At 35.3% G+C, this 16,078-nt stretch overlaps 1 protein-coding gene across 1 annotated transcript; it reads right to left on the bottom strand.

The window, feature by feature from the left end:
* Positions 1 to 3,351: 3,351 nt before the first annotated feature.
* LOC137618903 (uncharacterized histidine-rich protein DDB_G0274557-like) lies at positions 3,352 to 15,224 on the bottom strand. The gene is made up of 2 exons (XM_068349104.1): positions 14,934 to 15,224; positions 3,352 to 3,447 (listed from the first exon to the last, which is right to left on the bottom strand). The coding sequence occupies exons 1-2, from the start codon at positions 15,222 to 15,224 to the stop codon at positions 3,352 to 3,354; spliced, it is 387 nt and encodes a 128-aa protein (XP_068205205.1).
* Between the last annotated feature and the right edge of the window lie 854 nt (positions 15,225 to 16,078).

The following is a 16,078-nucleotide window of genomic DNA, read 5'->3' as shown; positions in this document are numbered from 1 at the left end:
GTCAGTTATTAGGCTGCATATATCTACCCTACTTAGTAAAAAGCAAGTGTCTGACTATATACAGTTTCATTCAACGAAGAGTCGTTAAAAAGAAATTCTTTCTACGACAAATATCTCCTTTGTTACAAACGCCACTGACCATATTTCAAAAGAACTTTTGCAAAAGCCTACCGATATAACATCATAGAAATATATATTTCTTTTCACCGACGATAATATTTTTCAGTCTCCCTCCCAGTAAAGAAAATAAATCATGTATCTCGCACCCAAAGAGAGAGAGAGAGAGAGAGAGAGAGAGAGAGCGTGGGCGTTTTTAAACAAATATCCCAAGTCATTGTATCACCCCAGTGGTAAATAAAACACAAGCTCAGCACAGGAAGCCAATAATAGTTTTTTTTTACGATTTTTTCCTCTTTTCCTTCAAAGTTTCCATACTGAAAGAAGGAAGCATTCTGAAAATATGGCAATGGGATATATATATATATATATATAAATATATATATATATATATATATATATATATATATATATATATATATATATATATATATATATATATATATATATATATATTCTGGGTAATTAAACTTTGTCTTTTTTCATAGTTACTGGAAGTATCTTTGCATTCAAATAAAAACAAAATTTCAATAATTGGATATAGAATAAATGACGAGTAAATAATGTGTCCCTTCACTTACGATTAGGAGAGATATTAGTCTCAATGATCGTGTGTGAGTATGGGTGTGGGTGTGGATGTGTTTGTAGGTGTACATGTGGATGTTTTGTGATTGATATATATATATATATATATATATATATATATATATATATATATATACATATATATATATATATATATATATATAGATTTTCAGTCCGAAGTCTTTTCTTTTACTAATACTGTACGCTCTACAAATCACTCTTCCCTTTGGCTGTCCATCCTCTTTGACTTTCACTTCTTAGTGCAGCACCTACTTTGGGTTTCTCTTCCAGTTGCAACTTGGCTTTGAATGGCCTCACAGGACCCAGCGTCAGTCTAAATATCCCACATCCAATACTAAAGAAGTTTATTGATTCAATTTGAGAGGTAAGAATAGAAATAGGAATAAGTACATTACTATTATCAAGGTTTGTTTAGGAATTGATTGAGGAAAATTATCACTTGAATTAAGTTGAAGGTTTATGTGAGGCGTCTTTCCTTCTCTCGTGTTTTCAACCATAAAAGATTACACAGAATGGACGTTAAATTATATAGATTTTAATCATTTGAATCATTCAAGGATGTCTGCATAAATTTGTATTTGGATCAAGACTGGAAATTATATTGTGCACGTGTAAGGAATTTTAGAATTTCTTTCTTTTTTTATCATATTATAATTGGCAGCAGAACAAGAGCTCTTTTCTCTCCGCCGTGTGTGTATGTGTGTGTGTATAAAGACAAAAAAAAAGTTATGATCAAACATGGTGTTTTATCTCCCGAAACGTGTTTTGAAATACAGGATTTTTTCTCCTGTGGATCAAGCATAAATCTTCGGTGTGATTCCGAGGGTTGTTAAAAACCAGAAAAATATGACGACGGTTTTTTTTTTTCTTTCTTTCTTTTTTTTTTTTTAATAGTCGGCATAATTTTTTTAAAACGGTTAAAAGTTTCTATCTTATCTGAAACGTATGAAGAGACTCCCGGGCGGAAGCTGCAAAGTTGGGCGTGGCCAAACCAGGTCACACCCCTTCCTTGAATTCCATTCGAAAGCATCTGTTTCTTTCCCCCCAAAGAAAAAATAACAGAAGAGACAGAAAAATTAATCTTCTTCGTTTTAGCGATTCTTTGTTGGGCTTCGACAAGTTGCAAAAAAATTCTTTTATTTAGTTGAGGGCGGTTTTCATTTGTTTCCCCTGGTTGCATTCTGTTGGCACCTTTGGTCATTGTAAAATGTTTCTTCTTGCTTCAGAACAAGGACAAAAAACACACACACTCACACACACACAGAGAGAGAGAGAGAGAGAGAGAGAGAGAGAGAGAGAGAGAGAGAGACTACCAACGACCTTCTTCGAAAGCTTATTTCTAGATGGTCGTTTTCTTCTAGGTGAGAAAGATAGGTTTTATGAAAGACAAATATTAACTTTTAAGAGAAATGGTTCTATCACTCGAGAGAAAGTTTTTAGTTTAACAGCAAAGAATAACTTTTTTCATTCTCATATCAATTGCAAGATGGGTAAAAACAATTGGTTGGAGTATGGAAGGGAATAAGCTATTGTATAAACAATAAAAAATAGTACAGATAAGTTTGAAATCAAAAGGATCCTATGAAAATAAGTCCAATAAGAATTTATTCACCGGTACAATTCAGGTAAATGAGAAAAAAAAAGAAAAATTATTAAAATCCGTGGGTGCGCTGATGTGGAGCGAAGTTGGAGAGGGCGAGTTAAAGAGGTGTCGACAAGTACAAGTCTGCGTTGACCAATTGTCGGTGGGCGACATCGACCAGAAGGTGGAAATGAGAGAGGATATTCGCACCGAAGATTAGCAATGTGATGTCAGCAACGAGAAACTTCCAATTAAATTTACCGTTTCCAAAAGATAATGTGAGGTTCTTGTAACAGTAGGTGGGTGTCGCAGATCTGTTGGCAGCTAACAAGCAGACGTCGGCAGACTTAGACAGACTACGTCATATCCTGAAGAGTTCCCTTGGCAAAAGAGAATGACTAGCACCCTTGTCTACCAAAAAATCGCACGCCCGTTCCTGCATCATGTAAAAAGAAAAGATCAGAAACACGGAAGGCCACCGGCACGAGCGATGGCATACTTACAAGTTTTTTGGCCACCGACAATCCTTGGCACATTTCTTCGTGGTTGCCCTGAATCTGGTATGGTAGTAGCAAAACTGTGGCGGTAGGTGGTGGGTGGCTTTGTCGCAGCTTCGGCACGTCACGAGGTAGGCGTGTATGTCCTACGGCATTTATGTCAGCTTTGGTTAATGTTGAATAGGCATCCTCTACGTCAGGAGTGGAGGCGTTGATGGAGGTCTTGAAGTGGCTGTCCATAAGGGCGTCGGCTTTGGTCATCAAGTCCTTTATGGGTAAACTATCGACATCGGGTATGGCAGCGGGTACAGGTTTGGGTAAACGGCATATCCAAAGGGCACAAATTAGGTTCACCTCACGAGGAGAGCCATCTGCAGCAGGTTGCTGGCGAGCAATATTGGTCATTTCCCTGAGGGCGAGCGAGGCCCTTCAGTCCCCAAACGGTTGTGGAGAGAGCTGGTAAAGCTTTGCTATACGGGCGGCTGGCGACGGCGAGTACTGCTGCAGAAGGTATGTTTCGAGGGCGTCATATGCTATTGGGGTGTCTCCTTATTCACAAAGCCACTCTGATATTTCAGGGGAGGTGTTCTCTGGTATCGCCGCGAGAACATAATCTGCTTTGGTGCGAATCTGGACCTCTGCGTGCTGAAACCAAGAAAAGGCCTCTCAGCTGGCGAATGACGAAAGTTTCAATTGGGCAGCCGTAGCGCCAACTTACATAGAGTCCGCCATAGTACCAACGACGGAGGGGCGAGGGTGAGTGGAAGGCGGGAGGAGCGAGTCAACTTCTGGGGTCACCAATGTGACGAGCCAAGAGAAGGTTGTGACTCAACGACAGGATGAAAGCAACTGAGTAATTTTATTACAGACACTCCTCTTTATATACAAAAACTCAATGCAACAAGAAATTTCTTGTTCAACCGACACCGTACCGGTTAACAGTTAACGGTGAGAAAAACAGACACATTATTTCAGGTTCAATGCAACAGGAAATTTCCTGATCAACTGGATTGGTAATGTTGCTCCTCTATGCAAATGTGTTTGTGGTAGCTCAAGTCCCACTGATTACCGCCCAATTTCCATAACTTCCATATTATCTAAAGTTTTTGAGCGTCTTCTGGCAAAACATCTTAATAGGTTTGCTGAAAATAATCATCTATTCCCTCGTTCGACATTTGGTTTTCGTAAAGGCCTTGGAGCATGTGATGCCCTTATTACAATCTCCAATGCTGTATAGAAATCCCTTGATTGTGGTCAAGAAGTTCAGATGATTGGCCTTGATTTTAGTGCTGCCTTTGACCGTGTTAATCCTGAGGCCCTTGTTTTCAAACTCAAATAGTTGGGATTGGGTGGGTCGTTTCTTATCATTATTATTGATTTTTTTAAGTAATAGATCTCAAAGAGTTATTGTTGATGGGCACCATAGTGAGTATAGGTATGTGATATCCGGTGCTCCACAGGGTAGTGTTCTTAGCCCATTACTTTTCATACAATATACACATGACATGTGGTTTGGCCTAAAAAACAAGCTTGTTGCATATGCAGATGATGCTACTCTTTGCATCAATTCCAACCCCTGAATGTAGATATGGGGTTGATGAATCGCTTAATAGAGATTTAGCTAAAATTAGTGCTAGGTGCAAATTATGGGATATGAAGTTGAATCCTAACAAAACTCGAAGTATGATTGTAAGTAGGTCAATGACGGTGGCTCCTCAACATCCGGATCTCAGTATTGATAATGTTTCTTTAAATTGGTATGACTCTTTCAAAATTTTAGGTGTAATTCTCGAGAGCATATTTACTTCTGAGAAACATATAAGGTCTGCGTCTTCTTCAATTGCACAAAAAAATTGGCTTATTGAGAAAGTCTTTTAAGATTTTCGGTGATCAATCTATTCTGAGGAAGTGTTTTAGTTCTTTCATTCTACCCCTACAAATAAAAATGCATTCCAAGATACTTATACAGAAGCAACGAAAAGAACTAATAAGTTTATCCTTCATCTCCTTCTCTCCTCGTCACTCTTTTCTTCTAATCCAACTCAAAGGGAAATGTTTCGTTCAAGTCTTCCAATTTATCTACTACTGAATGAAGATAGAACTATGGACGTCTTGGGCTTTGATACGACGTAATTTCAAGATAGTTTTAAGTGACATTTCATAATCACAAAAGCTTGTACGCTTTGAAACCTTTAGTTTGTATAGAATATCTAAACAAATGATAATAATAAAAAAATGAGTTTTTTAAGCAGACTAAGTTTAAATATAATCTAATCAAATTTTCCTTCTAAAATCCAAGGTCAAATCCACATTTCTATATTCAATATGGAAGGATTATCGTGGCCGACTGAATGATCTTTTGCGACTACAGTTGTCCGGGATATGGTCTATGCATGTTTTATCAAATAGGATATAAGACAGGACCCATGTTTCATTTATAGTAATTACTATATTTTTTTTTTTTTTTTCGTTGGGGAGCAGGTATATTGTTACCTTATGTTATGTTGTTTCTATGTAGGTTCATGCATCTTCTCCTATAACTACAATCTCTTCTGATCAAACTAATATCTAAGTTTCTTGATCACGTGAATGGAATAGAAAATCTTCCATATTACCAGATCACATCACCTTTCATCTTATTAGAACTAAATGATGTTTTGTGTAGAACAATTATTCATCACATTCGAAATAGATATAATGTATATTATATCTTTCTAAGTAGACATTTTGATAGATACTGGAAAATCATCATTACTCGTCTGATATTTTCATCTGATTCATTCATTCATTAATGATAAGAGATCAAAATAGATCCTCATTTGAAGATATAAATTATTTGAATGCAAATATCTATAATAGATCATCGTCAAATATTCATCTACAAATATTGAATTTCTTGATTCATGATTCACACTCTCTAATTATCTAAACCTTTGATGCATAAATCCTTTTTATATCTTCTTTGAAATTAGATTTTCTCTCGTGTCAATAAATTTTAAATGCTTTTAGTGTCAAATGATGCATGTTAAAAGAAAGAAAAGAGCTTTTTTTCTTGACATACTTTTATTGATATTGGAGAATGAGCCATTTCTCTTTTCTTTTCAGTATTTCGTAAACAACTCGTAAATGAAGCAAAGAGACTTTTGGGTAACCTTTATTTCGATATAATTTTTCTTATTTGGGAAACATTTTTTAACTATTTCAGATATTCTCTCTTATGTTGGGAAGGGGTGGCTCTAGAAAGCATCAGGTATCCGTTTTCTGTCCATCCTATTTGCACGAAGAGTGAGATTGCGAACCACATTGACTTTTTCCATTGTCATCATTTCCCTAATCAAATTGATTCATCTTTAGAGGTTATTTATATCTATCTCTATCATCAATATAATATTTTTTATGGAATTTCCAAAGGGATTTGACCACATGATAACTATTTGCTTTTCCTTCTTTTGTGTGAGATCCGACGAAAATCTCTCACCATCATCAATACGCCTTGGTGATGAAAACTGGCCAAATCCTATCCATTGATTGACATATATGAGGCCTTTGTCCTACAGTGGACTATAAACGGCACCATTTGTTGCTATTGGGGTAACCAAAAGAAACATGAACCGTAACCAGAGAGGGATCCAATGTAGTAAGATCTGGCTAGTTAAAGGTCCCAATAACTCTTAGTGGTAGTATCTCAACGGGTGGCAGGTGCCTTGGCCATCTTATTAACTATATGATTCATAAAATTGGATTCCTTTTAAAGCAATAATTAATTTTGCTTAAGTCTTTTGAAGATGAACAAAGTAGGTATCGGTCATTATTCACCATAATAGTATTTTTATTTTCTTTTGATACACTTTTCTAACAAAAATAGGATAGAATAGAACCAGGAAATATAACCACGAGTAAATAGGAATAGTTGTTTTTAGAAAGTACTATATGTAATGAGATGTATGCGCCCCCCCCCCCCCACCATTCCCTATCCCTCTCTAAAGATGTTTGGCATCATCAGTTTTGAAATATATTTTGAATTATAAAAGGAAACAATTAAAACGCTCTTGGAAGAGTTCCAGTAATTAACTCCATGAATCATCTAGTGTATGATAAGAGTAATTACTTCGTTTTAAATTCGACCCCTTAAGTAGAGGTCAATGAAATTCATGAGGAAAGACGAACCCATGAGACGCTTTTTGATGGAAAAAGCAATTGCTTTTTACAGATGCTTCTGTGGGTGTGAAAAGGTTCCTTGGACATTAATTAACATATAATTATGATGTTTCTCCTTTTTAATGAATTGACAGAGATCTCAGAAATCTCTGTCCTGAATTGATGATTTTACTCAATCTCAACATAGAAAAAAACATTTTAACAAAACTGGAAAATTTACCCTTTTTGAAGTATCCTTTTATACATCGCCCCAATCCGAGAAATTGTCACATCATTTTGCATATCAGAGAGAAAATGCTTTTTCTCATATTCCCTGACAGGAGACATCAGTCGCTTTGACACTTTAGATGACCCATAATACACTTGAAAGAAGAAGAAGGTCCAAAATTTGCAGAAACTCTGAACCCATTCGTTTTTACTTTTGATCGTTAGGGTTCGTCTTTGGGGCGTTTTCTGTTTGTTGTAAATTGTTTATTATTACAAAGAAAAACTCAGGTTTTGTCAAGTTTTTCTATGACACAGAGGTCATCGTGAGTAACCTGAGGTGAAATCTCTGTCTATCTGTGTGTATGTCAGAGTGGTAAGTTTATAAAGTGATGAAATACGAATACCAGTGAATGCATGTAACGAATCCAATCTTTAGTAGATTAAAAGAAATAAAGATATCAATGATACTTTTAAAAAAATTAGTCTTATTTTTCTCCAAAGTTCATAGCTGTTTTATTTTCAGAACTTTGGATGTTGGGATCCAGTTACGAGCAATTATGATGTTGACGGAATATTCCGACATTCCAAAGGAATGGGAATTGTTTAGTCATAGTTTTGTAGTGAATATGAACGAGTGATGAAAGGTAATATTCATTGCTTTTGAAGTGAATATCAACAACAACAATAACAAGAGCAATAACATGAGTTGATAAATAGAGGAAGAACAGAACAACGATAAATAGGATAAAAAATGACAACATTAAGTCAATGGAATTTTTCAATAAAAAACAGTTTAGAATGGACAAGACACAAGAAAACGGATTCTGTATCGTCTTATGTAATCACGTGATTTTGTAGAGGAAAAAAAATCTCTTCTGGGAATCAATCGCTTTTGAAAGAAATTTTTGTATTTCCTTTCTTTTGAAAAGTTACAGACGACTGTGGTGGGATGTCCATCAGGGAATGGTTATATATATATATATATATATATATATATATATATATATATATATATATATATATATATATATATATATATATATATATATAAGAAAAGACCTCTCTCTCTCTCTCTCTCTCTCTCTCTCTCTCTCTCTCTCTCTCTCTCTCTCTCTTTGTGGAAAGAGCATAATTTTTAAAGTAGAAATCGTATCTCTGTTCAAAGGAAGATAAAACCTCCTTTGTCGAGTCAATTAGTGTTTGTTTGGTCAGTCTATGTTTGGATTACAATCAGTGTTTGTCGTGAGGTTAAGGTCCAGGGTCCTGCAGCCTCACCCCATGACTCAAAGTGTAGAAACAAACAATGGCCTCAAGAGCCTCAAGTGACCAGCGGTAAATCAGATTCCGAGGCTCAAAATACTAAATGTAGACAAAGTAACTGGAAAGAACTCCTTTTTTGATTGATCTTTAACTTTGATAATCCGATGTCAATTGTCACAGAATATCAATTGATATTGATCGAGTTTAATCCGTAGCATTAATTCAATTCTTGTGCAAATTCTCAGATTTTCGAAAAGTTATGATTTCGCTTCTTATAGCAGAGAAGAGAGTGGGATGCATCGATATACTTCAATCTGATATTAAGACATCCACTTTTGAGAAAGCTAGCACAAGCACATAAATTTAATTGAATTTTACCTGCAAATGCTGAAATACTTCAACCATTATAAAAGGGGTACGGGTTTATATACACGTGTTGTATTTGTTCCATTCACGGAGGCTAAAGACGCAATACGGAATATCAAATAGTTAATCCGTCCGTACGGATTACCCATTCATTTCTTGGGACAATTGTAAAAGCGTAGATCGAGAATTATTTTGGATTAACTTAGGCCCTCTATTGGGTATCAATAATTTATGCCACATTAAAAAGATGTCCCAACATTTGTGAAATGTGGATAATTGAACCAATAGCGCAAACATATATTCCAAGAGAGATATTATAATTCTTTGAAGTTATTAATTATGATGATATATTAGATGTGTGTCAAAGGTGTCAAAAGGACTTGATTAGGAAGGACTGGATATATGGTTAATATGACATAAGACTGGTGTGGGGACGGTTCTGATAATTAATAGTGTTTAAAGGTTTAAAGGCCACTCATGAATGGTAGGGGTAAGAGACAGTGACATTGCCCTATCGAGTAGGACAATGCTCTACAGACTGACCTCTCCAACCAAGCTAGGACCAAGGAGGGCCAGGCAATGGCTGCTGATGTCTCAGCAGATAGACCTATAGGCTCCCCCAACCCACCTCCCATCCTTAGCTCACAAGGATGGTAAGGTTGCAGCGACCAAAGAAACTAACGAGTCTGAGCGGGACTCGAACCCCAGTGTAGCGTTCACCAGTCAGGGACGTTACTACATCGGCCACCAAACCCTTGCTACGGATGATAAAAGGCAAAATAATTTATATCATTGTTAATCTATTAAGATCTACAGGTACAGCATACCACAGTATAAAAAATATCATGAGATGGAAACAGAACAAATAAATAAAGATGTGTCATATTGTGAGGATGGTGGATTCCACAAAACACCCAGAGAATATTACATCCATCGGAATAACATTTGAATCCACTAAAGTCAATCCAATTCTCTATTACAAGCATGAAATTGTCTCTGAATAAGAATGTTGTCTCCTGAATAGGAATATAATTTCCATCTATGCAACTGGGAACGAGTGGGATGGGCAGTTTGGTGCTTTCTTCACTTTCTTCTTCTTATTCCCGGTCAGGGATTTTAAACATGTAAAATTTAGAGATGAAATGAAGGAGAGAGAGTTTTCCTTTAACAATAATATGGCGGTGTCATTACCCTTAAATGATTTGGATCTTGTGTTATGACAATTGGGGCATTGTTATTCTCCCATCTTCTAAAAGAACCTTTTCATCTCTTCTAACATTAGAAGAGAAATCTTTCTGAAAAATATATCGCAATCTCAAAATATATCAGCATAAAAAAGATTAACAAAACGTTTGGGAAAATAAAAATTCCAAATGGACAAGATTTAGCTTTTTTTGTGTGTGTAGATATTATCAAAAGTAACGACACACGGAAGGAAGGAAGGAAGGAAGCAGTTAGTGTCACGAGATGTCCTGTGTCGTTCAGAAGAAAAGGAGAAATATTCGCTTGTGAAAGAATCAATTTAGAAGAGAAAGTATTTTTCTATCTCCTTTGAAAAGAGTCAGTCGTCAAGAGTGAGAATGTTTTGTGGATTAGAAGTCTCAGGAAATATAAGTCATATCTCTCTCTCTCTCTCTCTCTCTCTCTCTCTCTCTCTCTCTCTCTCTCTCTCTCTCTCTCTCTCTCTCTCTCTCTCATCAATAAGGAATTCACACGTGGATGCTTTATCTAATGACATATCTTGTGGACAAAGACTTTGTGATATCAAAGATCGATTAGATTTTCTCTACGAGAAAAAATTTTGTAATAAGTTTTAATTAACATTTTGATCTTCTTCACTCAAATTCTTATTAATCTTCCCATTCAGAATTGTAATAAAAATCCCACTTTCTGCCTTCTCATTATCTTGCTTTTTTGATAATTTTACTTCACTTATGCTATCTGGAGAGAAGAGTTAGTAAGATTAGTCAAGTAATTTTAGCCTGGGGAGAGAGAGAGAGAGAGAGAGAGAGAGAGAGAGAGAGAGAGAGAGAGAGAGAGAGAGAGATCAACATGATGTTGTTATTCGAGCTTCTATCATTTTTAATGAGCACAAGTAATTAGTTTAAACAAGCAATAATCGACGAAGAAACTAAATCAAGAGTTTTCGAACGAACCATCTACTTCTTCCACTCAGGGCTTCACTGTGCCTCCACATAATTCAGCACTGTTGTATTCAAGCACGGATTCCAATCCATAATTCACAGATCCTCTGGTCTAATCCTTTGCAGTCCAACGAAATCCCTTAGATTGAATTGTGGGAAATCTCCCAACTCCTGCAGGTGTCAGTCAATCTCCTTCAGGAGAATAACTCTTCTAGAATAGCCTTCAATATTAGACAAGATACAGGGATGCAAGTATTTATATATCAAAGAACAGTATATAAGTTTTCTTTTATTATGATAATTTAGCAATCTTGTAAGGGTTTTTTTCAGCTTGCATTATATTTTTCTTTCTGTCCGTTCAATGTGCTTGTGCTTTTATGGGGAATTTCTCATATATATATATATATAAGTGGCTGAAATATATTTCAGAATGTCTGGACATTCATAAGGAGACCTTTTAGTCCTAACATGTCAATAACGTACGTACAAAATACATACAAAGTAATTGCGAGGAAATCGAGAGTAAATTGTTAAACATAAAAAGTATTTGTCAATATCTATGATGACTCTAAGAAATTATGATGGTTTAAAGGCCATTATGAATGGCAGGGGCAAGGAACAGTGACATTGCCCTATCGAGCAGGACAATGCCCTAGAGACTGACCATATACACATATGATCAGCGCCCAGGCACCCTCTCCACCCAAGGAGGGCCAGGCAATGGATGCTGATGACTCAGTAGATAGACTTATAGGCTCCCCCAAAGCCCCCATCCTTAGCTCACATGTAAAGTGAGGTTGCGGCAAACAAAGAAGCTAACGAGTTTGAGCAGGACTCGAATCCCAGTCTGGTGTTCACTAGTCAGGGACGTTACCAAATCGGCAACCACAACCTTTCCACATTGGTTGTAATTACCAAAAAAAAAAAAAAAAAAAAAAGAATAATAAATAATAATAATAATAGATAGTCTAAGTGTGATCTCGGGGATTCATTCTGACAAGGAAACCAAAATGTAAACAAGACACAAATAAAAGTTTCTAGTCCCCAATATATAATAAGTATAAAGCCACAAACGCTGAATCATGCAAAGTCACTCAATTAGTTTATTTCAGTCTCTGCGTCACTCAATCAATGTCTGTGTTGTATCATCTGTGAAATAAATCTCCATTATATATATATATATATATATATATATATATATATATATATATATATATATATATATATATATATATATATATATATATATATATATATAATGAAATTCTCAACAGTTGTTTCAGCAGTTGTCCTTCCATCCAACCTCTCCTGCTATAGACTTAAGGGAAATTCTTGGTAGACCTATAAGCTGCTTTGTAAGGTAGTACATATATGTCTTTTTTACATACTACTAATTTTCTTTATATAGAATTTTCTATCATTGAATCTTTAAATTTCATTGCACTTTTAGATTTTTCCAGAAGGTAAGTCTCTCTCTCTCTCTCTCTCTCTCTCTCTCTCTCTCTCTCTCTCTCTCTCTCTCTCTCTCTCTCTCGCGGATAAAAAATGCCAATTTTCCTTTGTATTAAATTAGATGACTGGAATCCTACTTTCAAATCCTTGCTGATCCCAACAATAAAAGATGACAGAAATCCCCAAGTCCCAATCGAGTTGTTGTTCGACTATCTCTAACAAGTGTAATCTACCCAAATCTATCTTTCCTGTCATAGTTTGCTAATATGGGAAAATGGGGAAAAAGGGTAAAGGAAAAAACAGTGGAACAAACGCAATATATTTAAATAACTATAAATCACTTTGTAATTTCATTGATCATGCAAAATACAAATACCAACCAAAAAAAGAAATATATATCGATGGCAATCACTCCGAGTTCTCCCATGTAACTTCTTCTGAGGTCACGGGGTCATTTGATCGATTTCACTTTCACTCCTATCATTGGAGAAACCCTCAATTGTCTCTATTGACTGAAAATGTCAATCACTGATATACAGTGCTTCTAGTTCATGCAATTAAGCTTTCAATAAACTATGGATTGATGGAGACAATATCACCAAAGGTTTATCAGTATTATCGCTGAGACTCCAAGGCGATTGTCTGTTTGGACTATGAAGGCGATAGAAGTGTCCTTAGAAAGGTAATAGTCCTTCCTTCTTCCCACTCGGTGAGGGATTCTAAATAAAGAAGACATCCAATAGGAGTTGACATTCAAAGCATCTGCCACTTATACTAGAAAAAGGTTTAAACACATAGATAAATATACATATACATGACCGATGAAAAATAACGGTAGTATTAAAACGAAAGACTAATTTTATCGTCTCCATACTGATAAATTTATCTCTCTCTCTCTCTCTCTCTCTCTCTCTCTCTCTCTCTCTCTCTCTCTCTCTCTCTCTCTGATAAGTTTTCCTTTTTTTCAATAAGTATCTTAAACTCAACTTTTATCTTTTCAATTTATCGAATATTGTTTTCCTTCGATAAATAATAAATATTACGGAGAAAATGCCGAAATAAGCCTTAATTAAATAGCTCTATAAAATGGTAGCTTGCTGTTCATCAGGTGAGCCTCATAAATATTATTATTATTATTATTATTATTATTATTATTATTATTATTACTGGCTAAGCTACAGCCCTAGTTCGAAAAGCGAAATGCGCTAAGCCCAAGGGTTTCAATAGAAAAAAATTGCCAAACGAGGACAGGAAATAAGGAAATAGTTAAAATAGAACGAGACCTCATCAGATGAAGACTAGGAAATGGGGAGAGAGAGGGAAGGGTTGAATCTGTGTGTGTATAGTTATCTATGTAAATATCTAGTCGTCCTTTTCGACAGGTCGCGTACACTAGTACTCTCTCTCTCTCTCTCTCTCTCTCTCTCTCTCTCTCTCTCTCTCTCTCTCTCTCTCTCTCTCTCTCTCTCTCTCTCTGTATATATATATATATATATATATATATATATATATATATATATATATATATATATATATATATATATATATATATATATATATTGAAAAGTAGAATGATGACCAGCAATGTATATAACAATAACAATAATTGTTGTAGTTAACAATGACTTGTTTGATGAGCAACAAAGTGTATTACTCAGATTTCCATCACCATCAACACCTTATCAATTCTCATCATCAACAACACCAACTTACAGTACAACCCCCTTTGCAAAACATCAATTACCTCAACAACATGGAACATCACAACATTGATAAAAACAACGTATAAAAAAACAGTTCTAGTTTATCATTTAGGATTTTATCATTTTATCTATATGTATGAGTGGCAGAATTTTATCTATTACAAAGAAACAGGAGTTTCTTTCAACGAGGAGTCATTAAAAAGATATTTTTTCTACGACAAATATCTCCTTTGTTACAAACGCCACTGACCATATTTCAAAAGAACTTTTGCAAAAGCCTCGCAATATATCAACATAGAAAGATATATTTCTTTTCACCCAGGCTCATATTTCGTAGTTTTTCTCCCAGCAAAGAAAATAAAACATACATTCCAAAAAATCAAGGGCCTTTTTTAATTAGTAAACAAATGTCCCAAGTCGTTGTATCACCCCAGTGATATATAAAACACAAGCTCAGAACAGTAAGCCAATAATAGCTTTTTACGGTTTTTTCCTCTTTTCCCTCAAAGTTTCCTTACTAAAAGAACGAAGCATTCTGAAAATATGGCAATGGAATATATATATATATATATATATATATATATATATATATATATATATATATATATATATATATATATGTATATATATATATATATTTATATATATATATATATATATATATATATATATATATATATATATATATATATATATATATATATATATATATATATTCTTGGTAATTAAATTCTGTCTTTATTCCTAATTACTGGATGTATCTTTGCATTCAAATAAAAAAAAAATAACAATAATTGGATATAGAATAAATGACAAGTAAATAATGTATCCCTTCACTTACGATTAGGAGAGACATTAGTCTCAATGCTCGTGTGTGGGTGTGGGTGTGGATGTGTATGTGGGTGTAGGTGTGGATGTTTTGTGATAGTGGGTGTGGATTTGGTTGTTTGTGTAGGTGTGGTTGTTTTGTGGGTGTGGAAGTGGGTGTTGGATGTGGGTGTGGAAGTGGGTGTTGGATGTGTTTGTTTCTGTAGGTGTGGGTGTGTTCGTTGGTGTAGGTGTGGGTGTGGGTGAGAGTGTAGATGTGTCTGTAGGTGTGGTAATGTGTGTGGATGTGTTTGTGGGTGTGCATGTGGGTGTGAGATTGAGTGTGAATGTGTTTGTGAATGTGAATGTGTTTCTGGCTGTGGATGTGGATATGGGTGTGTGTGGATATGTTTGTTGGTGTGGATGTGTTTTTTGGTGTAGATGAGTTTGTGCGTATAGGTGTGGATGTGTTTGTGGGTGTGGGTTTGGGTGTGGATGTGTTTATGGGTTTGGGTTTGGGTGTGGATGTGTTTGTGGATGTGGTTGTGAGTGTGGATGTGTTTGTTGGTTATGAGTGTGCGTGTGGGTGTGGGTGTGCGTGTGGGTATGGGCTAGCCTTAAAACTAACTGCAGGACAGTCTGTTCGGAGAGAAACTATTTTAATGTTTGGACGGCTCTAAGACATTGTCTGTTTATTGTAAATGCAGAATAACACACTCAAGTACTATATATATATATATATATATATATATATATATATATATATATATATATATATATATATATATATATATATAACCATTGTATGAGTGTGTATATATGTGTGTGAAAGTGTATGAATGTGTGGACGTATGTGTATATGAAATATTTGAATATTTGACTGGTGTATTAGAGGCATATCATTCACCATCAGTTCTGGCGATAAGCGTTTCCTTCAGAGTAACTGAGAATATGACAACTTCCATAACATTAAAATCCTCAATGTTGTTGTTGTTGGTGTGAGTGAGTGAGTGAGTTTGTTCCCCTGCTCTGCTCTTAGGGTGAAACTTTTGCCTCCCCCCCCCTCCCTCCTTCCCTCAGAGTTCATCTTTATTTCATTTCACCGGTTTTATTGTGTTTGGACGTCATTGATTTTTTTTCTTTGGAAATTCGTTTTTTGTAATATGATCTGATTAAAAC

The sequence above is a fragment of the Palaemon carinicauda genome, chromosome 25 (assembly GCF_036898095.1).
Source record: "Palaemon carinicauda isolate YSFRI2023 chromosome 25, ASM3689809v2, whole genome shotgun sequence".
In the NCBI taxonomy this organism is placed as follows: domain Eukaryota; kingdom Metazoa; phylum Arthropoda; class Malacostraca; order Decapoda; family Palaemonidae; genus Palaemon; species Palaemon carinicauda.
The sequence above is the reverse complement of the archived record's forward strand: the minus strand, read 5'-3'. Positions and strand labels throughout refer to the sequence as shown.

What these genes read in the sequence shown, in the direction of transcription:
- LOC137618903 (XM_068349104.1), bottom strand. Translation starts at nt 15,224, where the DNA reads ATGCACACCCACAAACACATCCACACACATTACCACACCTACAGACAC. An exon ending in GACTAATGTCTCTCCTAATC is followed by an intron (nt 3,448 to 14,933) that starts GTAAGTGAAGGG and finishes TCTTGGTTTCAG; the next exon opens with CACGCAGAGGTCCAGATTCG.